This window comes from Simochromis diagramma, unplaced genomic scaffold (assembly GCF_900408965.1).
Source record: "Simochromis diagramma unplaced genomic scaffold, fSimDia1.1 OVJJ01000501.1, whole genome shotgun sequence".
In the NCBI taxonomy this organism is placed as follows: Eukaryota; Metazoa; Chordata; class Actinopteri; order Cichliformes; family Cichlidae; genus Simochromis; species Simochromis diagramma.
Window position 1 is genome coordinate 6,534,004 of NW_024387320.1, and position 27,633 is coordinate 6,561,636.

Below are 27,633 nucleotides of genomic sequence, written 5' to 3' on the forward strand. Positions count from 1 at the left end.
AAAATGGAGAGAATCTACTAAATATGTGCACAGAATCTATGTGGGTAAAAATTCAAAAAACGAATTACATAACAGGAGGAGGAGGACTGCATAAGATGGTGAATCAGCCATGAATAATGCATGGATAATTGGAAATTCATGATCCTGATATTAATAAAATTAGCTAGGAAGCCAAATGGAAGTCATGGGTGTGTCACCTGCTGCTTTTCAGCTTCGTCAGGTGAAATTAAGTCTACTAATTTAAAAACATTTCCACATTGCAGATTTCTAATAAAAATACAGAAAACAGAGTCAAATATCTCAAACCAAAAAAATACTAATGGGACTGTTTATGAGCTGTTGTGCCAAAGTGGCTCATTATGTCAGCAGAAGAGAAGGAATATTAAAAAATAACCCTCAGGTTTGAACTTCTCCTGTGGCAAATCATTTTCTGGATCAACAAGTCTGCACTTTCAAGGCAGTGACAAAGTGCAATACTAATTCCAATTTGGAGCATGTTCAATAACAAACTTAAACACACACTCAGCTTTATATTCCTGTATGGTTTACATTAATGTTTAATGAACCAGCTGTGGGGAGTCCTCCACTGCCAAAACTGCATTGTTGTATATCCTGCCTCCTTAAGGAAGAGTTTGATCTTGTTGGATAAAGAAGATAAACGTCACACCCTCATCCACCTATTTCTCAACAAAATGATTTTAGTATATCTACATCTACATACACTAGTGTCTGTCTCTTTTCCTGTGTAAAGTACTTAAATTGTCAGTCCTTCTGTATGTGACCAGTGTGCAAACAAATACACTCTCTGGCCACTTCTGCTCCTTAACGTAAATATAATCAGCAAATCACTTGGCAGCCATTCAGGTCATGTAGGCATGTATACATGGTTGAGACGACCTGCTGCAGTTCACCCGGAGCATCAAAATGGACGATAAAGCCGCTTTAACTGACTTTGAATGTGACACAGTCCTTGGTGCCAGATGGGCTGGTCTGAGTTTCTCAGAAACTGCTGATCTGCTGGGATTTTCCCACGCAAGCCCCCAGGACAAGCAAGGTGTACCTAATTAAGTGGCGAGTGAACATTTTAAACTGAACCCATCAGTTAAGCTCAGGAAAAACAAAACCACAAATGGAAAAAATGTGTTTTTAGCTTAAAGGGAAAGAGAGCCGTGACTTTTTAGACCATGAAGTGTGGATGTGCTGTACTGAGTGTACTTACAGTATATATTTTTTTGCCTCAGTGGCAATTAGTGACCACCAGGAGGCAGCATACACACTTGTACCCGCACAAAGACACATTTATACACCCACGAATTCGCTAATTAAATGAGTGAATTCCCATGATCCACTTTCTCAGTACAAATGAAGAGATTAACTCACATGAGACTAATTACATTTACAATATTACAGCTCCTCTCCTTTCCTCCTTACTCCTCTCCTTCATTTCTTTCCTTTACTTCCACTCTCTTTCTTTCTTGTTTTCTTCAGATCTCTTTGCCTCCTCCATATTCTTTACGTCTTTTCTCTTCTCTTCCTGTAGAAGGTATTCTTTTCTTCTCTTCCCTCTTTCTTCTCTATGTCTGCAGTGTTGCTGCTGAAAACAACAGCAGCACTGTGCGTGTGCTTTTTGTTTAAAGTTTCTAATGTGTTTACTGCTTCTTTCATTCTGAAAGGGTGAAGGAAGCACTGCGTTTTCCATTTCTCGAAGAGGTGCGGTTTTGAATACTCCGTAGAGTTTGTTTTTAATGAATGTTTGATTTTAAGAGAAGATAAAGCTATTTTATAGGGATTATTTGGAGTCAGAATTCATGTGAATGCACTTTGAAAAGTGGGTTTTGTGTTTGGAGTTTATAGAAAAGGGTGAAAGGGAAAGAGTCCTGGTAATTGTAAAAACTGAGTTTCTGATTGGATGCTTCTTACGTACAGTGAAAATGTCAAAATCAAACCTCTGTTTTTTACGAGATCTCGCAAAAGTTGAATTCCAACAATGGCGGCAGCTACTTAGTTGTAATATTACTCTTTCTGGGTCACAAAATACACTTTTAAGATATTTTGAGGTGTGAATGTAGTTGTGTAAACGTCATATATCTGCTCGGTTTACAAGACATCACATGTTTGCAAAAGTGCTCCAACATTTTCCAACAGATGTATGAAACTTTTGCGAGATCCCGAGTTTGTTTTGCGAGATCTCGCAAAAGTCCGTCTTCATTTTTTTTTCTCCCATGTCCCCTGCGGGGCTCCGTAGTTTTTCCTTTTGTCATCTGACTGTGTGTGCGTGAATAAGCTAGCTCTAATTAGCTCTCCTGGGCTAATAAAGGTCACAGTGTTGTGTTGCTCAAACCCCATTCATAATAAGCAGGGAAATAAAGAGTTATTAATAGGCACATATTGAAACAGTGTGTGCATGTTTGTTAGACAGCAAAGGGGTAGAGCAAGTGTTGATGTGTGGTCTTGTGTTGATGTATTCAGCAGTGTATGAATAGATCCTGCTGATGGATTCACACACTCATAGTGCTGTATGGTGATGACAACAGGCTCAGCGGTAGCGACCGGGTACGATCAGCTATGAACCAATGATCTGTGCCTCCCTGACTATATCCTTGACCACTAACCCAAAATAATTCATGGCCATGTTGGTGCTAAGACACTGGTAAAAGACTAGTATGACCAGTATAAAGCTGATGCATGCAGTATGGCTGGGCTACACAGCTTAAAAGCTGATTAGTTTATTGACTGCTGTCAGTTTTGGCTTCGCCCAATCTACAATGTACCAAACCTGTGTCGCGCTTTCTATCGGTGGTAGGTCCACAGTACATAATAATTATTGTATAATATAATAAATACAGATAGAATAGTGTGTAATGATGTGGATCGTTTTGTGTTGTGTGTCAGAACAATGAGGCGATTGCTGAATGAAAACAGGAGGAGTGATCCACCTGCTGCCGTCAGGCCTGCAGGTATCAGGCTGTGATGTTCTCCTTTATAGTGGACAGAAATTATTTTTTGGAGTGGCACAAATAATTAGTGTCTTATTGAATGCAGAACAGCTGATTGTTCTGTAAATAGTTTGAAATGGTTATAAAAAAAGAGTAAAAGGTGCAAGTAACTTTGTTGTTTGCAAAACTTGTGCATATGATTTTAGAATTGACAATTTATATTTGCATGTAAAGTTATGAAATATGATTAAATAAACATGTTTGTGGTTGTTACAGTAAAAAATATAATTTTTTTCTTCTCGGATTTTATGTTTTTTCTCTGATTTTAGATAAATTGTGTTAATACAGAATGTCAAAATGAAAACATAACTGTAAATTCAGACATGTGAGGTTGTGCTGAAAAGGATGATACCAAACAAGGCAAAGTAAATAGTTTTTAAAGGTGAAATATAGAAGTAAAAGCAAAGTAATTAAAAATTGCCAATTACACCCTGGCCCCATGGTTAAACGTTTTTTGTTTTTTTTTTAAAGTAACACGATAGTTACTATTCAAGTAATTAATTACTTTTAGAATCTTGTAACTCAGTTACTAACTCAGTTACTTTTTTGAAGAAGTAACTAGTAACTATAATTAATTACTTTTTCAAAGTAACTTGCCCAACACTGGTCATGATGGCGTTCAGTTGCAGTTTTGTACGTGCACGTGGACAGAGATAATTGCTTATGCGGACACTTTTTTTTTTTTGGAAACTGTTTGCGTGGACATGATATTTTTGAAAACAGTAGAGGACAAACCCTGTTGTTGGTCAGTAGATAAATAATTTGTTGGTTTATTCCTTTCCTTTTTTTTTTTTTTGTCATGATGCCACAAACTGCGAGCGAGCGAGCAACCCGGTGACACAGAGAGAGACAGACAGAGAGAGAGAAAGAGGGATTTCCACTGAGACACAGGGGCTGTCATCACCGTTCACCATGAATATCATCACCTCAGTGATTCACATACACTGTGCACTCTGTCTCTTTCTCGCTGTGTGTCGGTCGCCCTCCTCTACCCTCACACACGTGTCTCTCCTCGTTCACACAAACAGTCAGGCAGCGAGTCTGCGCTGTTTGGTGTGGGATTTCTCTTGGTTAGTTTTTTATGTTATCAGGGGAGCAGATGATAGGAAAGAGGGAGAGGAGGAGGAGGCTGAGGAGGTGAGACAGCTGTCTTCCTGTACGTAATGTGGAGTAGTTTCATGAGTCGAGGTAGGAAATTCTTATTCTGTTTATTTCTGTTTTAACGCCTCATTGAGACGCTTTGTTCTTTGATGCTATTTTTTTTTTTAAGTTCTGTCTGAAATGTTGTTTATGTGGGCACTTAGGTGTTTATGGGAGAACCTGGAGGTTGTGACCTGGATTCACACTTTCAACTGAGGCTGAGTTTTGTCTAAAAAAGGTTGAAAACTGTTACTGTCCAAGAGAAAGACTCAGCTGTTCATCAGAGGATTATTATACATATTTAAGAAGGGTTATGTACACAACTCATTGTCTGGAGCTGGTTTCTAGCATTGCTATTTCAGTACACATAAGTGCACATTTTTATTCAATTGTTTTACTGTATTTGGATTTTTTTTTTTTTTTAATCATTTTAAGACACGAATAAAGTTATTACAGGTAACTACAAGAGGGATATTAATGTGTGAAATTTGCATAGCTTCATCTCACAGTTTTCAACAACTTCACTACAGGTAGCACTACAGTGTGTTCAAAATTGGTACCTACATAAAGCAGGCAGATAAACTGACTTTTTAATTTCTAATTGGCGGAATTTCCACTCAGGATTTATACTACGTGCAAAAAAAGGGAATGCACACAAACATATGAAAGTGGACTGTACGCCTGACTTGTACTGACTACCATTGCTCGCTCAGATATGTTTCAGAAATCTCAGTGTATAGATGAACATTTGGGTTCCATATAGTACATGAAGGTTCATAGACATAACTGTGTATCACATAAGAAGAGAGTAAAGCCCACTGACTCTGTGACTGCTTCCTGGCTGTTCTGACATTCCTCTTATAATAGATAGCGTGACTGCTGTGATTACATGCACGCTGCTGCTCATCACCACAGAGCATCGTGTGCTTAGGAGACAAAAACACACACAGTAGATTCCCTTTACCACTGCAAACATGTCTGGTTTGATTTATGCAGATCAACCTTTCTTGGCAGTGTCCACAATCTGTGGACTGCAGTACTGTGCAAAAGTCTTGACTCACCCCTCTTTCTTTTATATGTTGCTTCCAAGAAACCAGACTTGCTTGTAAATTTTTTTTAATGATCTCAAGTAATAGTTCTTTAAGTTTTTTGTGTTTTTCTTTGGACATTAGCTGCTTTCCCTTCTTATTTCCAGTCCAGTCTTTGAACCTGACCATTTTCAGAGAAACAATGACTTACAAATCATTCAAGCATAAAAAAGACGCCTAAATCAAGGGACGAACCACTTTTGTGCTGGTTCATCTTAGCAAAGAACCAAATTTAAATTATATCTTTAAGCACTTTGTTACTAGCAGCCTGTTGCAAAAAAACTAGAATTTATCCAGTTTGACAAGCATGAAATAGCATTTTTGCACCAACAAGATGATTTCCAAAGAGCTATAGCCAAAACCTTGGCATGTCTCATCATGGTATGCAGTGTGTCCTTTAAAAATGTGAGGAGGCTAGAAAAGTGGAGGATGAAAGAAGATGCAGCATGCCTAAAAAACTATCTACAGCAAATGAACAGTATCTGAAAGTGATGTCCTTAAAGGCTTAGGTTCATAGATTTAAGTCTGTTCTCATTCAAATGAGATATTTCCACATGACTAAATATTAAATCTGACACCATAATGGTTTCTAAGTTATCTGAGGCCTTTCTCTGTGGCATGTGGCTGTTCTCCCTTCGTGGGTCTCCTCCCACAGTCCAAATACATGCATGCTAGGTTAACTGCTGATTCTAAATTGACTGCAGTTGTGAATGTTTTTGCGTTTTGCATTTTGTCTCCATCTCCATGCATGCAGTAGACTGGTGACCTGTCCATGGTAAACCCCACCTCTTGGCAACTAGATTTAGCAGGTAATGGTATATATAGATGTGCTCTGGCGAGGACTCTGAGGTTTACTGCTTTTGTTTTATTTAGTTAGCTGCATCGACTGTCCTACTGTAGTGTTTTTATTGCTTTCTAGCCTCTAGCTGAAGTGAAAAGGTGTAATTTGGGAAGTAATACAAGAGTACATCATCGGCTTAACTTCATATTGATATCTGACACCCTTGATCTCTGGTGGCTGCACTAACAGGTGGGTGATGAAATGGAGATAAAGTGAAGAGTCTGAGGAGTCTGTTTTTTAAGCTGTGTTATAGGGTAGCTTTTGTTGCTTTAGCTTTCATTCATGATGTAGATATTAAAGTTTCACAATCTTGTCGCCAACAGTAAAAAATATACTAGAAAAATATTTTTGAGAGGGCTACAGATCATATAAAGAAATACTGTTGCGGCTCATCTCGCAGCTAATTTCAAAGTAAAAGTCTTTTGTCTCGTGGTGTTTCTTTTTAGGGTTGCAGAACATGATAATTCTTAACCTTTTAAGATTTTAATAAAAGTGACCTTTCCCTAGCACTGCCCTCAGGATAAGCTTTACATTTTCAGCCCCCACTATAGAGTCTAAGGAATTTTCTCCTGCAGGTGATTGTGCTGTTATGTTTCTGTCTGTTTCTACTGTTTTCTCTTGAGTCTCAGACGGGAGCTCTCCTGTCTGCTTTCATATTCTTGATTGGTCTGCTCTGGGTGTGTTTGTCTTCTTTTTGGATGAAGAAGGTTCTGAACATGACCTACTTACACACACACACACACACACACACACACACACACACACACACACACACACACACACACACACACACACACACACACACAAGCTTGTTATGCTAATGTTTGTGTTTCTCTGCATAATAATAATGCAGTGTGATGTCTAATGCTGCCGTCAGCAGATCCACACTCTGCCTATGTCCCTCCACAGCTCGTTCTCTGTGGATAAGGAATGTCTAAGATGCAGATGAAGGTAGTGAGACGAGTTCTCCTCCCAAAAGGATCAGTGGTGTATTAATATCCTGATACTTTCAGGCTTCATGTGCAGCTGCAGTGGTTTCAGCTGCAGGGTTTTCTGCAATGGGAAGCAGGTGATGGATACTGTACTGTAAAGGATGTCCTGAGGCGGAACTCCGCACATAGAGGCTCCAATCGTAGGCTGCTCACCTGAACCTCTTTAGTGACACATGAGTAGAAAGTGGGGGAGCAGGGCAGGCAGGTTTAGGACCTAAGGATGCAGGATATGGGACTTCTGAGTAGAACTGAAAGCAAACCTTTATTGCAGGCTGATCTCTAATAAAAAATTCCTAAGTAATCCAACAAGAAACAGAACCAGGGAGAAAAAAACATCCCAGAAAACAGGAAACGCATACCTTAAATATACACATGAGGTAAGAGCAGAGTGGAGACGCCTGGGGAACACAGCTGAACAGAATCCAACTAATGAGTCAAGGGAAGCAAAACTGAACGTAACACACACCGGATGAGAGACTATCAAAATAAGAAAACCAACAAACACAGAGACAGAAACCCTCGCTGCTACTAATGATGACATTCATAGCTGCTAAGCAAATATAGAAGTCGTGTGTCATGGTTGGTACATACATACCATAACATAACATAAAACATTATGACTTCATTGTTTTCATAATTACCAACAGCTTCAAAATTAAGTCACAACTGCTGCAAACAAACCAATAGATATTGATTGAACAGACAATATAAAATCCTTTAATATCAGTAATCTGTATTTCCCTACTGCCTCAGATGAAAATGTCTGTTATGTAGAATCCCTGTGTTAGATGAGCGCAAGAAATTGTTTGTTCAACAGGACATCATTTGTTCCAGTGCAGGCTGTCACCAACATATACACATATACATGATAAACAGTTGGGACTGGTGGGACACAACGCCCATGATGGAGTTTTGAATTAACGGGCTGGTATTTACAGTTATGTTGCTAACTTTTTAGACAAAGACACATTTCTGTAATTTTACATCTGTACACCACCACAGTGGATTTTAAACCAGGCAGCTACTTTCAGCTTTAATTTAGTAAATTGAACAAAAATACCGCAGTAACTGTTTAGGAATCACAGCCACTTTTAGACGTAGACGTGTTTTCAAAGGCTAAAAAAGTAATCAGACAAATAAAGCCACTTCACTGGTGCACAGAAACAAAATTGCAGAAGTCGTGTTATTGTCTAAGAAGTTACAGATCTAACTGTATTCAGTGGTTTTCTACTGTAACTGAGCACCTAAGGCCCTACTAGCTGCATCAATTCTATGCCTTTAAGCACCTTCTAATTATCACAAACATACTCAAACTCTGATGGATGCTTTGGGAGCAATTTGGAGTTCAGCGTCTTATCCAAGGACACTTTGACGTGCAGACTGGAGGATCGAACCACTGACCTTCTGCTAAGTAGAGGACCTGCTGTGCCTCCTGAGTATTTTTGCACTGGTGGGGTATCCTTTAACTGCGATGCTTTTTCCCCTCAGAATTTTCCATTTCTGTTGGGAACGTCGCTAAAACTTTCCCACTCCAAACTTGAATGAGCCAGCATTTCTTTTATCTAAATAACAACATATCAAACACATGGTTACTTTTACTCATTGCTTCCGCTGCTGTCGTTATTTTGATGTCGTCACATGAGCTTTCGCTGCGCCTGCACAGGTAGCCGATAGCCTGGCAGCAGATTCCCAGTTTCTTTTGCGCTACTGCAGCTAAAATATTTGAGTTTCTAAAAACGCCATAAGCCCTTATTCCATTTTAAGTTAGCAAAGGGACTTGCTTTTTGTCACCAGATGGGGAGGCGGGTGATTTCAGTGTGACTGTGTAAAAAGATTTATGTCCACACAACATGAGTAATATACACTCATGCAGACACACACGCACATACCCGTGGTAACCGTAGACGTGTGAACCGGCAACTGCTCTGATCTTATCTCACACACACACACATGCACACACAGCAGTGACTGCAGCGGGGTAATGTAATCTTTAATCCTCCGGTATAATCTGTAAGTAGTGTGTGTGGTCGTCTTTTCTTTCTCTCTCTCCCTCGCTCTCGCTCTCTCGCTCTCATCCCCAGGGATAGAGTTACTTGTCTCTAGAGGAAATAGCAGCAAGGGATTAGGAAGTAACACACACACATAGAGAAACACACACCTGACGTTGAGGCTCGGGGGTCCAGATAGCGATGACACATGCCACTCTTGTTCCAGTCACCTGATACGTTCCCTCTCTCTGTCTTTCTCGCTCTCTCTCTCCCTAACACACACACACACACACACAGAGTACATGGTGGGTGTGTTTGGCTGTTTGCATGTTTGTTAAAAGACTACAGCAGTGTAACGCGGATAAGTAGAGTCAAACTGAATAAATGCAGAAGGAAGAGGAAGAAAAGTGGGAACTAAAACATCAGGACTGAGATAAAAAAACCCACCCCCAAAAAAGACATCTGGCTCAGGTAGGACCCTTCAGTTGGTTTAAATCTCAAATAAATATCTCGGTCTTCACTGCCATCTCCATTGACATCCTCTCCTCCTCTTTCATCTTCATCACATCCTGCAGTGTGGAGTTACTTTAGCTCCGTCCATTCTAATAACTTTAGGGTCTGATTAACAGCACCAGATGTTTCTCTTTAGTCTTCTGAGCTGGATGATCATATGTAGAGTGAAGCTGCATTAACAGTGTGGATAAAGACATACTGAAGATAACATCACAGACAAATTCTCTTTTCCAGAGGAGCATTTTCTGGCTCTGTTCCCCGTCAACATCCACGAGGAACAGAGCCTCATGGATGTTGACGAGGAATTTTCTGGAACACCAGATTAGTGATGAAGACAGCACGAGCTTTAATCAGATTCTCCGATGTTATATTCCTTTTCCGTTTGTCTTCTGCTCTCTGACTAATGCATCTAGGACTTTTTTTGTCTTTTTAACAGTGGCTTTGCGTCTGTTTTTGGCTATGGATATTACACACCTATGATGGACACAGGGGAATCTTTACTGCAAAGATAACACTGAGCTGTCTTTATAATGAAGTCAAATTAGCCAAGCTTTACTTAGTCTAGTCTCAACAATACCACTATTGTCAGATACTATTTCTAATGCAGTTTTGAGACCTTGATAAACCTTGATAATGCTAATGTGAAGACCAACCACAGTTTAAAATAAGGTTAGAGAAAACGTTCTTTATTTAGCTCATATTTGAGAAGTTCTTTTGTTACATCAGTTAATATAATAATAATAATTATTATTATTATTAGTAGTATAATAATTATAATAAAAACAAGTAAGGAACTAAGGAACAAGTAAGTAATCACAGAGCCAGCCTTCATGCTGCTGCTCTGTAATCCTTCTGTCACATTTATAATAGGTTTATCACGTCTTTATCACGCTAATGTCAAGTTGTCACAGCTAAGACATCTAAGTTTGCATTAAAAATGACTAACTAACTAAATGCCAGTGACCGTCATACAAATCTTAGACTGTACATAAAAGATAGACATAGCCACCGTGATATCACAGATTGGTCCTACTGTCGCTATCTTGGTAAGCAGACTACATCCGTATACTGTCTGTATGCTGTCATCACGCAGACACCGATACCTGCTATTTAGTGCTAAGATCCTAATAAACTGCTAAAACTTTACTGGCCAAAACTAGAGCACAGATGTCTTCGGCTGGCTGTTAGTGTAGTTAATTGCTCAGCTAAGCAATATTATTTATCTGATAAGCCCTAAAAAATCACCAAAATGCATGAGCCTATAAAAATGTGCCTTGCTCTTCTGTTGGATTTTTGACCTTTCAGTGCATAATGATGTGTGTACAGTTTGTTTTCTGATGTCTTGTGCCCTTTTGAAATTGATTGGTATTTGGTATTGGTATTTACATTCAAGTATTCATCAGGAATTGAATGGACGTGACAATGGGATTGACTTGTCCTACAAAAAAGCACAGATCTTTTTGAAATATATGTTTAGGAATTGGGGAAAAAATTCTTTTTGACAAGAAAAGAATTGTAAACAGAAATCCTTCCGTATTAGTGGCTCAGCAGTGCTCCTTTCCACACTCTCAATCACTATACATCAGACTCTCATTCACTATAAATCAGTCTTTAACCTGCTACAAACACCAGAAATGCTCTGTGTATCAATTTATGCTGCTACTGTAAGCAAAAGGTTGTGTGCAGCTCAGCCGCTCCATTTGGATTTATACACCAGGGGCATGTGACTGATTAAATATCAGCCACATTTTTCAGTAACCACACCCACTGGGCACAGAGTTGCCCGGGTCAGATCACTTACAGGAGCCGCAGTCTGCAGCTCTCGGTGCAGCAGAGCACCGTGCAAGGTTTTCGTTTCTCATGTCTTTATCATGTGAGCCCCCAAGCAGAACTAACTGCGAGCGTAAATATGTGTTTGGATGTGTGTGTGAGAGGTGTGAATGCCAGAGATGACCTTGACTGCAGCCAGAGCCATAAATCTCACTGCTGTACGGGGAAACTCGGCTGACCAGCAGGAAGCTGGATGCTACAAATGAATAAAGGATCAGAATCAGTTTATAGGCAGCTTAATCTCAGCAGCTGCTGATGTCAGCAAAGGACACGCCAGGAGAGACGCTTTGATCATTTAAAATGTTTGGAGCTCTGACATGGTGTGATTTCTACAGGAATTTAAGGCAGGAATTTTGTAACTTCAGTGCTATTGCTCTGATTAGAAGATAAGAGAATTCCTGAATATACACCTTTGACCTATAACGAGCGATCTGCACATTTCTAAACTTTGAGTGGAACAGAAGAAGCTACCATAGCTCACTAGCACCCTCCAATCATAGTGTACCCACACAGAATATTTGATTTATTTTTGATGACAACAGCTTCTTTCAGAAGTGTGTGGGTGGTTTCAGCTTCCTGACTTTCCTGTTAGCTTAGTTACAATTTTATTATTCACAGAGTCCTTTGGCCTCAAGCCAATAATACTCTGTAAGTATGGATTTACTGGAGCTGTTTCTTCCTTTTGTTTCTCACTTTGCAGAGAGTTTGACACTAGAATTGCTACCTAGCTAGCTGGCATGTAGCTGAAGGTGTAGAGAAGAAAGGAGGGAAGTTCAAAGCTGATAAAGCAGCTCAAGAAAACGAAACAGTAGCAACAGATAATGAGCTGCACGGCTTCTGTTTTCTCAAGACTGTGAATAAAATTAATAAATAACTGTTAGTTATTGTTTAACCTGAGACATTTATTGTGTCTCGAGTGAAGAAAAAGAAGAATTTTGATATCAAAGTTGAGATTAAAAATAGAGTAACAGACTACTTTTTTTCTCACATTGCTCATGTTTTCTTCTTCTTTTTCTTCCTCCCATCATTATTATTATTTGTAGTAGTCATAGAAGTTTGAAGAGGTGTGTTTACATTTTATAACACCAACTAGTTTTCATCAAAAGTTTATATGCATGAACACACACATATGCATATACGCTGTTTGTGATTGAGACCCACTCTGTATCCCTGGCTGACTTGAGTGTTATTAATTAGCTCTCCATCTATACCTACAAGAAATCACAGTCTATTTCACCAAGAAGCGCAGATGACCTTTGAGTGCTTTCTGGAGTGGATTTAGCTGGTAGGTTCAAGTATCCAACCAAACTGGGCAGTTCCACTTTTACTGGTTTAATCCACTCAGATCCAGTTCTAGTGTTAGATTACTCTAATTTGCTTAGTTAGGTTCCAGTTTTAGGCCATTCCAAAGTGGTAGGTGGTAAGTCTTCTGTGTAAGTCATGGCAATTCAGAGTATTTGCCATTTGACAGCCATTTTGGTCACACCTCTGGGGCGTTATTTGGGTAGTTATTTTTAAAGGCCAGAGAATCATATCTTTAATTTTCGTATTTACTGGGACATAAAAGTTGCATCTACTGAGACACCAGCCAAATCAGGTTAGAAAACATTGCAAGATATCATATACACAGCTACAAGACATTATGACTTAATTTGAAGCTCAGTTCTCAGTGCCAACACGGTCCATCTTTATGGCTGAAGCATTCAACAAATGCCGTGCTAATTTAAATTCTGAATATGGTCAGCCAAGAAAAACAATGTCTTTGCTGCAAATGGCAAGCATATCTAACCACCACAGGGAGCATATCTATCCTGCCACCACAGAGTTTAAACAGTTCTGAACCTTTGCTGTGCACATGCATCAGTGCAGCAACACGATTGGCTCCAATGTTCCCCAGTTCAACTGTTGATTGGACGTTTTGGTGACAGGGGCAGAAATGTTACAAAATTCCCTCATAGATTTCTATTTCTCTTTATCTCATGATTTCTCTGGTTACAATTTCAGTGTCAGACTAAGTGACTAAGTGATTTTCCGTCAGTCAATTTTATATTAGGCGCCAGTCTAAATTGGTCAGTGTTATTATGAGACAGGTGCAAACCTGCCAGCTCCAGTTTGAAGCGTCTCAACTTGTCAGCTTTTTGTTGCTTGTCCCACTTTGCAAAGTTGCACGCTGCGAATGGAAATAGTTTATTTAAAGAATCTTGTAAGAAAACTTTTTGCGTGTTTGTTTACAGCTAGTACCGCATCTCGGGGATCTTTTGACAAATCACCAACAGCCTGAAATAAAGCTGACTGGCTCATTAGTTTGCTGTTGGCCAGTTTTCATGCTGGTTTATGAAGTGTTTCCATGGGAGTGCAGTAGCAGATGTTTAGATCAGTATTTTTAGCAGCTTCTTAGAACAGCAACTTAGTGTAAGGGAGAAGGGTTACTGTGTGTGTGTTGTAACCAGATCTCAGAGGACAGAAGGACAGAATTAAGACCACTCTCTCAACACTCTGTTCATCATACTCACACATACTGAAAAATATCTTCAATTCATACCAATCATGAGTGGTCTACACCAGAGGCTAACAAGTAACTGAATTCAGCAGGTACAGTCACAACATAAAGCCAACATATATTTGCATCAGGAAACATTAAGGCTAGAAAAATAGTCAGCCAGCTTAAGATACAGGATTTGTAAAGGCTTAAAGGGTCCTCAAAAAGTCCTCCAGGATGTCAAAAGGGTCCTTGAAGAAGGTTAAGCCATCCTTGAGTAGTTTCAGGGAGGTCATAAAGAGGTTTCTGTTGTCCTTTAGGGAGTTTCACCGTTTCTTTAATATGACTAGAGGACTGCAAGATCTCTATTGTCCCAGAATTCAGGAGATGTCACACCTCAAAAAAACAAAAAATCAAGTAAAAATAGAGTTTAATGCTAATGAGATCACTGAAAAGAGAAAGCTGCTGGTTGAGGTTTAGGAGGAAGAATGCTTAGGCTTTCTTGAAGTGGTTTCTGTGGTTCAGCTTGTTTTTAATGTTTTTTAAAAAAAAAAGTTTCTCAAGCATTTTTTCACGTGGCATCGGTGGTGTTTGAAGAGGCTCCAGTGGTTCTCCTGAGTGATTTTTAGGTAACCTTAACATCGTGGCTTTATTACATGTTAATAGGCTTTTTAAATTGGCTGAACTTATCATCAAGGTGGTCTCAGTGGTGCTTAAACAAGCTCTGAAGGCATTATAGCAGCGCATCTGAAGGAGCTCCAGTATGACGCAGTAGGTTAACAAATATTTTGGTTGTTGTAGTAATGACGGTCTGCAGGACTTCTTTTTTGTAACCGATCCACCAAGCTGACACAATAGGCCACATTTAAAAATAGACACTAATGTGTATTTACTATCATAAATAACCTCCCGGATCCAGATCGTGATCTGAGCCGTATCTGCCCACCTTCACATTCGATTACAACACCGTCTCATGTTGTTCTGAACTTAATAATCAGCTGTAGTTATAAATACAGACACTGACTCACAGTGCTGCTATATGAGGATAAACTTAGAGAGTCAACAGCCTGGCACACAGCTCTTCTACAGCTAGCCTAATGTTACACACACACACACACACACACACACACACACACACACACACACACACACACACACACACACACACACACACACACACACACACACACAGTATTTAAAGTCTGGGTGGAGCTATAGTGAATTTTTTGTTGGTTTGTTCTGAATAAGATTAATACATTGTGACTGGTTTAATGTTTTGTGGATCACAGTCAGTTACAGCTCATCAGAATAGATTATAATAGGTCTTAAAGTAGAGTTGTATTTCTATATTTTATTTCTAATCTTTTATAATGGTACAATTAGAGTTCATGTAGAGTGGATGTAAATGGGTTATAGTACTCACATGGATGCATTAGAAGTCATAAAGAGTTGGCCAGACTGTTATTTAAAATGGGATATAATCAGGTTTACCTTCATTACATTACACTGGACATATGCACTAAACCAACATGACCAGAAACAACCTCCTACTCCTCTTCTTCCACCGCCTCCCCCTCCTTCATCAGGCCTGATTCAGATGGCATCAGTGTTTCCACCCACACACTGTTGTTACAAAAGATTTCACTGCAGGGCTTTGACATGCTGTAACTTTAAACATACACAGAATAATATGCTTGCATCAGGTAACTAGCATGAACTAGCAGCAGCAGGTGGATTCAAACATCTTCAACTGTTTTCCTAAAATTGCTCACATGTAACCACCCTCCAAATAATCCACTGCTAATAATTCATGGCAGATTTAGAGTACTCAAGTTTTGTTTGTTGAAGAAATGTTTTGTAATAGTTGTGTATAGTGTGAATTGGTCAGCTTGGATTCTGCGTGAGCTCGGTTAGTGTACTTCCTGCCTTTTGAAAGTTTACATGTCTTTCTGGCCGAGTGGCAGCTGGACACGTGGACTCATTATGTGAGCCAATCGTTCACCCTCTCTTCGCTTTGTCTTTCTGTATTATTGCCTCTCTCTGCCCCGAGCAGCTGCAGCTCCATATGTTCTGTATCCATATGTTAGGTACTGTTAAGCAGATCTGCTGCTCAGGTTTCCAGATCGTAACTCCAGAGATATCAAAGATGAACTCCCTTTGTTTGCTCTTCAGAGAATATGCCAAGAAGTGTGTCTTTCTCTTTAACAGGCACAGCTTTAGATATATTTCCTGATCCTTACAGATGGTTAATTTGACAAAAGGCTATTTATGAAATCATTATTCAACAAATTTTTGGATAAAAGTTCTTAAATGTATTAATAAATGTAATTTAATTTCACCTTCATAAAGTGTCAAAAGACTAATGACAAAACAGCTGAGGAATCATTATTAAAACTCAATATTGGCCAATATTTTTAGCCAAAAGGGACCAAACTAAATCCATAACATCATAAAATGGCTCACCCGTTTTATGTAGCGTGAATACGAGTCAACCAGGGTTTTTTTCTGGATTAATTTCTAGATGTTTTCAGTATGGAAAAATATAAGTATATCCTTATTTTCGCATTGTTGTGTGACTGTAGCAACTCTGTGAAGTGAAATTTGGGTCAATATAAGTTTCAGCTTCATCCTTAAAGCAGAAACTCTGCCCTGCAAACCTTTGTGTTGTTGCTATGTTTGTTTGAAGTGTGTGAAAACAAAGGTATTAGAAATCAATTATTTAAACTCCGTGTCTGTTCCCAGGAAGTGGGAGTGGTGCAGTGGGCGGAGCGTTGCCAGGTCTCATAGGTGCCACTGGTCCCTCAGTCATGATGAAACCCTTTCTGCCGTTTCCTGTTGAGACAACGTCACCAGTTGGACTTTTCCCAAACTTCAACACGGTAGGTGTGTGTGGTAGCGACAGGTGAGCGTGTGTCATAGCTGCAGGTCAAATAGATCGAACAAAAAAAATCTTTCATGGTGTCATCAGTACTTGGGTTGAAACAAGCTCGTGACCTCTGACCTCTGTGTGTCTCATTCAGATGGACCCGGTGCAGAAGGCTGTAATCAACCACACCTTTGGCGTTACCATGGTACCTAAAAAGAAACAGGTCATCTCCTGTACTGTCTGCCAGCTGAGGTTCAACTCTGACGTAAGTCTGTGTGTGTGTGTGTGTGTGTGTGTGTGTGTGTGTGTGTGTGTGTGTGTGTGTGTGTGTGTGTGTGTGTGTGTGTGTGTGTGTATGCGTGTTTTGTTTCTGGTCGATATACAAGATATAAATATAAATGAAGTGTTTGCTTATTAATACATTTACAAGTTTGCTAGAAAAAGTTAGCACTGTATCTTAGAAATGTTTGCTCATTAGCACCTAAAGCCTGTGAAACTGAATTAGTTTTCCAATCATAAATATAATTCAGCACATCTAAAATTAACATTTGCCGTGCAAGCTAATCTGAGCTTGCTGTTAACGACCGCATTTCAGTCCTGCGTTTTTATGGGATCTGATCCTGAAAATGAACAATAACAAAAAACTGCTGTTTATTGTCTGACTTTTAAATTTTCACTGGCGTTACTGTGGATGGAAGTTTATTCTCAAGTAGTTTATAGTTAGTCTTGCTGAAAAGGAGGGTCCTACCACTAGAGAGATGAAGTCTTTTCTTTTCTTTTTTTTTTGTATAATTTTGTGAGGTGCTCTTGGAAAAGAACAGGTGCGTATGCTCAGGTGTAACACCTCCCCTTCCACACCCTAATGACACAGATCTGCGTAAACGACACTCTGCCCATTCACAGACGACTGCTGTGCGGGAACGAGCTGCCTCATTAGGAACATGCCAGTCAAACATCACTTATTCATGAGCTGGTGAAATTATTCATGAGTGAACATGAAAACAGGAATCACGGCTCAGAGAAGTAAGAGAGGAGCGTGACCTCTTATAGGGGAATTAGTCTTATGGGATGTGATACGAAGATTTTGTGTAAAGCACTCTCTAGAAGACTAGATAAATATGTGCCTAATTTGATAACAGACGATCAACAAGGTTTTGTTAAAACGAGACAAGCCTATCATAATATAAGACGTGTCCTCAATGTACTTTATGAGAAAAACAATAGGGAGGACACTGCGCTGCTATCACTAGATGCGTGCAAAGCCTTCGATAGAATAGAATGGAATTATCTCTTACAAGTGCTCCCCAGATATGGACTAGGTGAAACATTCCTGAAATGGATCCGATTATTGTATACACATCCAACAGCACAAGTTTTAACTAATAATAAAGTATCAAAACCCTTTAATTTACAGCGATCAACCAGGCAGGTCTGTCCTCTGTCACCAATTCTCTTTGTGTTAGCAATGGAACCTCTGGCCATAGCTGTGAGAGCAAATGCAGGAATATCAGGGAAAAGAATTGGAGGAAGAGACCATCTAATTTCTTTATTTGCAGATGATATTATATATATATTTTTTTGACTAATCTGAAAGATAGTATCCCTAATTTAGTAACATTAATAAAAACATTTGGAGAATTTTCAGGATACAAAATTAAAAATTCTAAATCAGAATTAATGTTTCTTAATGAAGAAGAAAGAAGAAGCCCTGTGGTGGCCACCCCATTTAAAACAACTACAACAGGCTTTAAATATTTAGGCATTAGGATCACCCCAAGCCTCAAGGACATAACCTCAATAAATTATGATCCCCTTGTAGAAGACGTCACAGAAATGCTAAACCGTTGGACAAACCTGCCTGTATCTATGATAGGCCAGATAAATATCCTAAAAATGACAATTTTACCCAAATTTTTATATTACTTCCAAACACTTCCGTTGCCTCTACCAACTTCATTTTTTGACAGTTTAAACAAACTATTTAACCAATTTATTTGGAATAATAAGAAGGCAAGGCTCTGCTTACAACTACTTTACTTGCCCTATGAAAGAGGAGGTCTCCAAGTCCCCAACCTCAGATGGTATTATATGGCTGCCCAACTAACATCAGCCACCCATTATTTCCACCCAACAACACCTCCAGCCTGGGTTGACATTGAGCAAAAATCTGTTCCAGATCTTCCTTTACACACTTTTCTATATTCTTCAGACACTAAGATATTAAGAAAAAATACAAGGAACCCTTTCTTGAAAAATACAATTATAATTTGGCATGCAGCTCATAAATATGTGGGTGATCCTCCATCGCTTTCGCAATTTACCCCTATTTGGGGAAATGAAAAGTTCACGCCTGGTAAAAATGATGGAGGATTTAAAATATGGAAAAATAAAGGCATTCAAAAAATTAAAGACCTATATGCAGACGGCATGCTGCTCACATTTGATCAGTTATGTAAAAAATATTTAATACCCCCAAAGCACTTTTTAAAATATTTACAATTGAAAAACTATTTGTCATCAAAACTGCAAAGGATTGCTGAACTTCCACCACTGACAAAAATAGAGGAGGTATGTGTTAAGAATACAAAAGGGAAAGGTTTTCTCTCTATATATTAAAATTTACTGATGCTTTCCTCCAAAGACTCAGCTGCAGATAAACTGGATGCTTGGAGAAGGGAGATCCAAGAGGACATAGATGAAAATGACTGGAACCAGGCTTGCTTAAAAGCACAAAAACAAACAATAAACACACGCTTTAAACTACTGCAATATAAATGGCTCATGAGAACCTATATAACACCTGTCAAGCTTCATCATATGTCCAATGATATTCCAGACATCTGTACTAAATGTTTAGTTGAAAAAGGAACTCTTCTTCATTGTCTATGGGAATGTCCTAAAATCCAGGACTTTTGGAAAGATGTTATCAAATATCTGTCTGAAGTGTTTAAGGTAAAAATCCCTTTAAAAGGAAAACTCTATGTACTTGGAATATATCCAAGGGAATTTAAGCAATCGGGGAAAAAAAACTAAATTACTGGACTATGGACTACATCAAGCCAGAAGAGCCATTGTGCTATGTTGGAAGAGTATGGATGCTCCCTCCATGGGACTCTGGAAGAAGGAAATTGCAGTCTCTCTAGGCCTGGAAAGAAACATTACCCTTCCTGTTGCAGTGTGAATACCCAGAAAACGAGGACTCGCATTCATCTGATTGGCCAAAACGCCACGTTACTGGATGATGTTTCACTGTTGGGAAAAGCTGAGCATGATGAAAAAAATAGCTATGGCAATTTTTTGTTAACCTTCCTGCTGCACAGATGCTCCGGCTTTATTCAGAGAACGAGGGGGCTGCACATTTTTCACGCATCGCCAGCCCAAAAGTGGCCTCAGGTCCATCTCCTGTGCATTTAACATTATATGTAAAGTCCTGTTTTAATCAGTCCAGCTGTGTACACAGGTGGCCCAGAGGCCTGGATTTAATGTGTGCTATATGTAGGTCTGTAAAAAAAACATAAATGTATTTTCATGCTTCAAGCCTATTGTCCTTGTTTTGATGTGTGTAATTCCAGCGGTTGTGCTCTGAGCTTTTCCAAAACACAGGTGTCCTATAGCGTGCATGAATGCCTGCATCTCCAGAGCTGCTGTGCTGCTGCAGCTTTGCTAGCATGCTTTTCTATGCCTTCTATGGTTCAACAACTACCCTGAATTACTAAAGGGAGATTAGCCATAGAGACCAAACTTTTTGTAAGCTGTAAACATGTTTATGTCTTCTGTAAGGTGAGCACCTTATAAAGCAATGTACAGGGTTCATTGTTATAGCTGCTCTGAAGTGGCTTTTCCAGTCACTGACTGCAGTCTCTGGCCCTTTCACATCGGTTTTATTTTGGAGGATGCTGAATGGCTCAAATACAAAACTTAAACTTTTCTATTTCTACATCTCAGTCTCAGGCTGAGGCTCATTACAGAGGAAGTCGTCACGCAAAGAAGCTCAAGTCTCAGGAGAACAAAGCCAAGGCTAAGCTGTCAAATTCTGCAGAAACCAATGGGAGCGTCTGTAATCCTGCTGGCCCCGCCCCTCTTGTCTCAGCTGTCCCCGTCCCTCTTGTCTCAGCTAACAGCAGCACTAATCAACACACAGGTTCATTTTTATCCAGTAATAACACTGATGTGAATTATGTTACTGCTGATGTTTTTTTCAGATATTGTTTCATTTTTGTTCATTTTCCTTCTACTCTTCTCCCTTCAGATTTCTTATCCAGAACCGCAGACACTCCGTCTCCTGTCAAATCTTTCCTCCTCCCCTCTACCTCCCCTCTCTCTTCCTCCTCCCCCTCTTCTAGTAGAGCAGGCAGTGAGCCTCCTCCATCCAGCCCCCCATCGGGACTCCCAGCTCCAGGCCTCTCTTCCTCTTCGTCATCCTCTTCTTCCAAAGTGTCTTCCGCTTCCGCTCCCGTTCCTGTCACCACCTTGTCTTGCCCTGCTCCCCTTCCACCTGCACCCTCCCAGGATGCTTCACCTTCAGTGGAGTCAGAAGAGGAGAAGGCGAAAAAGCTGCTGTATTGTTCTCTTTGTAAAGTCGCGGTCAACTCGCTCTCTCAGCTGGAGGCGCATAATGCAGGTGAGGAGAGATATGCACCTTTGATTTTATATGATCTGCATTAGCATTAGCATGCAAAAACAAAAGCTTCTGTGGCATCTAGTTCTTTGTTACACCTTCATTTACGAAATATTGAATGTATGAAAATTGTCGGTTCTGGAGAATGTTAAGTTGCTGTGATTTAAATTGAAGTTAAAGGACAGAAGGATTGATTCATCTTTAGCACAGTACAGGAAATATGTACAAAAGTGGCCTGTAGAGTCTCTTGGCTCTTGGTTTCTTTGAGCATTGCACAGTCTGACCTTTGGCTGGATTTGCTGGAATGCTCAATCCTGAATAAAATCTCTCAGCGTACGATGGGAGATTTCACATTGTTTGGTAAATATACTTATAGTTCTTCCCGGATTGATGGGCTGATAGTCCCTGATGGTAATCTCTTTCCTCCTGAGCATTTTGTTACTCATCGTCTTAATTCCTGTGGAAGTATTAAAGATGTACATATTTTTGACTTTGTTTGCATTTCGGCTTCGTTTTTGTTAAATAAATGTTGATATTGTGTAACATGTGACATGTTGTAACTCATCTGTGGTTTTATTTACCTAATTTCAAGACCTGCCAAGTGTCAGCTCATGTTTATTATCTCCTGATATGTGAAACCCTTGAATTGACAGAGTGTCTTTTTATCATGGCTGTAAATCAGTGAGGACAGGTCCAACTACAATATCGGCTGAGCGGTTCTGCTTCTTATTTACAGTGCTAAAATAGAGTAAGCATCAGGTGATTAAACTAAAATAATACAAAATATGTCTGTTGTGCATCTCAGCATAGCGCTTCAACTAATGTTACCATCTGTAAATACCAGCAATCAAGTGATTAAGTCAACCGGAGAATTTTCCTGGATGGAGATTACAAATGCAGTTCCCACGAGGCCTTGTCCTGTGTTTACTTTAAGTCAGATCCAAAAAAAACCCAAAAGAGATTCACATAAAACCAAGTTTTCTTTTGAAAGTTGCGGGAAGCTCACTCGAACATATGCCGTTTTTTTCACTCTTCATATCTCTGAATCTATAAATTAGGTGGACAGTTCAATTGCTGGTAGTTATTTTACTTCCTCACAGAAACATACCAGGGTATATATACACAGTTTCACATTTAGCTATATAGCTATAAACACATTTAGAAAGACGAGAATTTGGATTAATGACACTGAAAGGTGGAAGGAAGGTGTCCCTTAATCTCCCTCAGCGGCTCTGTGCTGCCCCTGCTTGGAGATCTTTGGTATCTACTTTTACTCCTGTGACATTAAAAGATATTCAAAAAACAAATGCTGTGCTTCATGCATGAAACACACACAAGCATTAAACTTATTAAACTTGTTCATAATCCAATATGGCCAAAAGGATTTGTGGAAATCCTGGAATACATCAACAGGGAGAGCTTTCAGCAGAGTTTCTGCACTTCTGTTTCCACATTATGATAATCACACATGAATATTTATCCTCGGCAAGTCTTTTCTGGTTGATTTTTATAGAGAGCTTTTGTAACCATGAAGATAAAGATCAGTGTAAAAGCAGACGATGTGTACAGGTTTTATTTTGATGGAATTAAAACAACAGACCCATTTTTAAAGATATTTTTACCTTTCATGTTTCCTGAGTTTGTTTTCTTTTGCTTTCAGGATCAAAACATAAAACAATGCTGGAGGCTCGTAGTGGCGCTGGGCCGATCAAAGCCTACCCTCGGCCTGGAGCAAAGCTGAAGAACGGCAGCAGCTCGGGACTGAAGGGCTCCGGCCTGCAGAACAAAACCTTCCACTGCCAGATCTGCGATGTCCATGTCAACTCTGAGATCCAGCTTAAACAGGTAGAAACTCGCAGCAGGTTCACAAATATCTAAAGGAAGGCAGCTACAGGATTGTCAGACTGTTCATATACACTCAGATATTTGGTACACAATACTAAGGTTCAGTAAAACCAGCAAATCACCTCAGTATTGCTGTCACAGAAGTGATCGTCGTCATATTGGACTCCTTTCACAAGGTTTTACAGCGTCCTGCTGAGTAAATAGACAAATATTGACATCTGAGGTAAACAGTGGACTGACAGCCTACACTCACTACAGATGAACTGTGGCCAGAGTTTTGTCATGCAGTGGCCACCGTAGCTAGGATAATGCACTTAAATTGTGAGGGATAAGAAAGTCGAACTCAACTGAGTCTAAGCTGCACACCCTAGTGGTGAGATTTCACATACTGTACCTTTAATGTAGTTTCAGTTTATGTTTAAAGTTTAAAGTAAAAACAGTCTTCTCACAGTTACAACTGGAAAATTAATGTTTATTCATTTTATTTAGGTTTTTAACCCCTGGAAAGGCCTTTTGCTGTACATTATCCGACTAATGTGTTTAACAACTCTTTACCTGAAATGACAAATGAACTTACACTAGTGAACTACATACTTGGTTGCTTTTAGTTTGTGAATCATTGTGAAATCTTCATCCTTAATTTCATTCAGGTTCTTCTGTTCTTGTGCAGTTTATAGTCTCGGTTGCTGTTGGTCTTGTCTGCCCTCAGATTTGCTTTCACTGTGACAGTGTTTGTTGTTGTTGCAGCACATCTCCAGCAGGAGGCACAAGGACAGAGTGGCAGGAAAACCCAGCAAACCCAAGTACAGTCCTTACAACAAACAGCAGCGCGGCTCACTCACTGTGAGTGTCTCTTTACCTCCCTTCCTCTAATTAAGTATTATTATTTACTTTTGTCTTCATTCTGTTTTTTTTCATCGATGTCTCTTTGTTTCCTCTCCTCCTCTCTTCTCCATGTTTGCTCAGAAGGAGCTGGTGAAGCCTGCGCTCTCACCTTCATTCCTCTCCACTCCTTTTGCTCCACCATCTACTCCGCTCACCCCCTCTCTATCACTCCCTCCATCCTCTCTGTCCTCTTCCCCCCTCCTCACACCCACATCCTCCCCCCTCACACCTGCGATCTCTATCCACCCTCGCCCTCCGGCCTCTTCCCCCCTTTTCACAGCCTCCTTCCTCCGTCCAGCACCTGGACCAATCAGAGCGAGCCAAGGATCGATTCTCTTCACGCCGTACTGATGCCAGCAGAAGCGGGAAATCATACCAGCGAACTTTGACCTCTGACATGCTTTTTGTTGCCACTACGGGGACATGGGAGACATCGCATTAAGACTGCAGGGATTCAAACCTGCAACCTCCCCACTAAGAAAGTTGTGAACTGTGAACTGCCCCTTGCCGACCAGAAGAGGGGATGTACGTTTAAATAATCCTGAACCTGGATGAACGAAAAAACAGAATAAAAAAATAACAAAAGAGTTCTTTCATTGAGACATGTGAAGTTCCTGGAAACCAAAAAATACAGAAGTTGCTCAACATTGTTTAGAAAGCACTAAGTGACCGTAGAGACCTGCAAAATCTAAAACACAGGGCCCACCTTAGAGAAAGCCAAGTCGAGAACAAATATCCGTTTTTAGCAGCCTGCATTGGCCAAAAAAATAGGCTTTTAATGTATTTTGATTTGTCAGAGCTGACAAGACACTGAATCTAAAGACAACCCAGAACCTGCTCCCAAACTCTTACCAACACAGGTAACAGTGCTGTTACTCATTTTTTGGGGGGTAGGTTTTGAGGAAGTTTGGACGTTTTGATGAGGCCAGACACTAAAGCTGATGGGAACATTTTGCTCGAGATCCCAGCTCGGGTTCTCCCTCAGAGGTTGAAGAGGATTGGAGGAGCTGTTCTATCACCTGCTCGAGGAGCTTAGCAGCACAAATAAGACGTCAGAAACTCAGCAGACGTCGTCTATCGTGACCTAACACTACTGCAGCTGTCAGCGTGCCCTCACTCAGATGCTACTCTCGTGTTTCACATATACATAATTCCTGAAGAAAGTAAAAAAAAAAAAAAGTTGAAGGATGGAGTACACAGCATTTTGTACTTATTGTCAACAAATCACATGAAAATACTAAAACCAGCCTTGCTTGTTCATCTCTAAAAACAGTTAGACGTCCTGTCGTGCAGCTCCGAAACCTACATGGTTTACAATAAAACCTATATGGTTTTATTTATTAGTGGGGACACGGTGGTGTGAACTGTTTGGTTGAACAGGCGGCCTGTTTTCAGCCTCTGCGATTGTTTGGCCTACTGATCTGTTTGGTGATGTCATTAAAACCTTATTATTTGGTTACTGATGTATAAAAACTTGACCAAAAATTTCACTTTTCTCCTTAAAAAAAGAGCAGAAATAAATAAAATAGCTTTTTATTCACCTGTTTTTCAGTTCTAATATCTCCCTGCATCCAAACTGCCAGGCAAGTATGCAATTCAATTTGTAAAATGTTTCTGTTTTTTGTCCCAAAACTATTACATTTTGATACACGTGAGCTACGTAAATACTAAAATCAGCTTTAAAATCCTTAAAAAGTGTAAAACATCTGCAACTGGTGACATGACCTGACACAGCACTACAGCACATCCTGCTCTGTGTCCTCAGTGGTGGCTACAGCTTCACCAAGTTGCACTAAAGCAGATATATTCTTTAGTGGAAACATGAAAAGCAGTTTAAACCAGACAGCTTCTCGGATCAACATTGTCACATAACCGTTAATGGTTATCCAAAGGTTTGCTCATCATTGTCTCCGACTGTGTTTTCTGCTTTCTGTGTGACTAATGTGTGACTAGTGTCCCCGTGTCCTGTCCACCTGTCTCCGCTGCCTGTTGAAAAATGATTTTGGACTCTGGATGGAGAAAAGGGCCATCTGTCTGATTCTTTTGTTTTATTGAACCTTCCTGCTGTCACTGAACTTTCTGGAGTTTGAAGCATCTGAGCAGAACTTTTCTGAAAGCTGAAGAGTTGGAGAGACGTTTTAAAACATTACTAGAACTTTCCACAACCTGCAAATAAGCTCACGGACTCTCAATTGATAAAACAAACTTTTACCTACAGCTTTAATTAATGCTTCTCTGGTTATTTTTGTGCTCTAATTATTTATTTTACATTGTGTGTTGTATATATTTACCTAAAGCTTTTTCTTGATTTTTCAATAACTGCTTAAATTAAGACTTTTGGTCCATTTAGCACTCTGGTCCAGGGATGGTTATCTCAAGGTGCGCGATGAACCCATTAGCTTTTAAAGCTTTCTTTGGCCTTCATATTACCTTTTTTTCATCATCACTCAAAGGTCCACTTCTTGGCTGTTTTCTGAACCTCCAGCTACATCTCAGAGCTTTGGGTGAAGTGAGGTGTGTTTTTGTGTTTTTCACTTGTTCTTTATAGTCCAGCTCTGTTACCCAGGATAATAAAAATAGACTTGATCTAGTAGCAGAGAAAAATCTGTGTTGTCAAACCCACTGAGTGTGTGAATACACGCCAGCATCACAGGATATTTATCCAGTCTTCCAAGAACAACAGGAAAGTGAAAATTATGCCATCCAGAAGAGCTAAAATGTTTTTTTGGACCACAAAACCTTGAGTAAAAACACGACTTTACCCCGGCTCGCTTAATATGTGATACACAGAGGGGCCTGTTTTCTTGGCTTTAACTTGTTCTACGTGCTTCGTTACTTATTCAGTTTTAATGAGTAACAATAGTCAAATCCTGTCTTTAACCTCCTAAGACCCGAACTCTTCCACGACATGCATTTTTAATTTCTCTTTGATATTTGGGCTGATTGGGACCCGATGAATGTAAAAACAAAGAATTACCAGATTTTTTTTTTTTTTTACCTGATTTTTGTTTCTAAGAAAAATGAGAGCCACATATAAGGATATTCGTTTAAAATTTCGATAGACCATTGGCAGTATAATGTCCTCGTAAGTGGATATCAGGCCCCTGTACACCAAAATTGAATATTTTGGTCTAAATAAGCCAAAATGTGATGTCCACATATGTGGATGCCAGGTCCTAGGAGGTTAAATTAACCATTGCTGAATTTCTGTGCTGCCTGGTAAACAAAGAAGAACAACATTCAGAATGACGTTTGTTTGTTTTCTTTTTTCTTTGTTGATGGGGTGGTTATTTATCTTGTTTTGGTGCAAAGCTTTGAGGCTCGATGAAAAAATGATCAATTTAAAGTACACTTTTCATCTTGTGTATGTTTCCTACATTTACATTATGTTGTTGTAATATCTGGGTGCTACGGTGCTGTCGCATTTGCTGATTTATGTAAGCATTAATCGATTTTTTTTTTTGTTTAATTTAATTCAATTTTCCGTTTCAGTCATTCAGGTCATGTGATGAAGCTTTAAGGAGACGTGGTTGAAGGATGTGGAAAAAAGCA

General features: G+C 39.6%; 1 protein-coding gene and 1 long non-coding RNA gene across 3 annotated transcripts in view; one reads left to right on the top strand and one right to left on the bottom strand.

Annotated features, from left to right (window-relative positions):
- Positions 1-26,672, top strand: part of znf385b (zinc finger protein 385B) — a 61,121-nt gene extending 34,449 nt beyond the window's left edge. Inside the window, exons 5-11 of one of the 2 annotated variants that reach the window (XM_040005479.1) lie at positions 16,610-16,746; positions 16,888-16,998; positions 20,679-20,874; positions 20,983-21,354; positions 23,012-23,196; positions 23,944-24,039; positions 24,166-26,672. In XM_040005479.1, coding sequence (XP_039861413.1) covers positions 16,610-16,746; positions 16,888-16,998; positions 20,679-20,874; positions 20,983-21,354; positions 23,012-23,196; positions 23,944-24,039; positions 24,166-24,432 — 1,364 coding nt within the window. In that variant the 3' untranslated portion in view covers positions 24,433-26,672. Of the gene's footprint in view, positions 1-16,609; positions 16,747-16,887; positions 16,999-20,678; positions 20,875-20,982; positions 21,355-23,011; positions 23,197-23,943; positions 24,040-24,162 lie in introns of both variants that reach the window. The other variant, XM_040005478.1, reaches the window with a different exon arrangement.
- Positions 1,549-20,260, bottom strand: LOC120717458. The gene is made up of 3 exons (XR_005692205.1): positions 20,248-20,260; positions 11,451-11,453; positions 1,549-1,658 (listed from the first exon to the last, which is right to left on the bottom strand). It is a non-coding gene; the product is annotated as an uncharacterized LOC120717458 (long non-coding RNA).
- Positions 26,673-27,633: the final 961 nt, after the last annotated feature.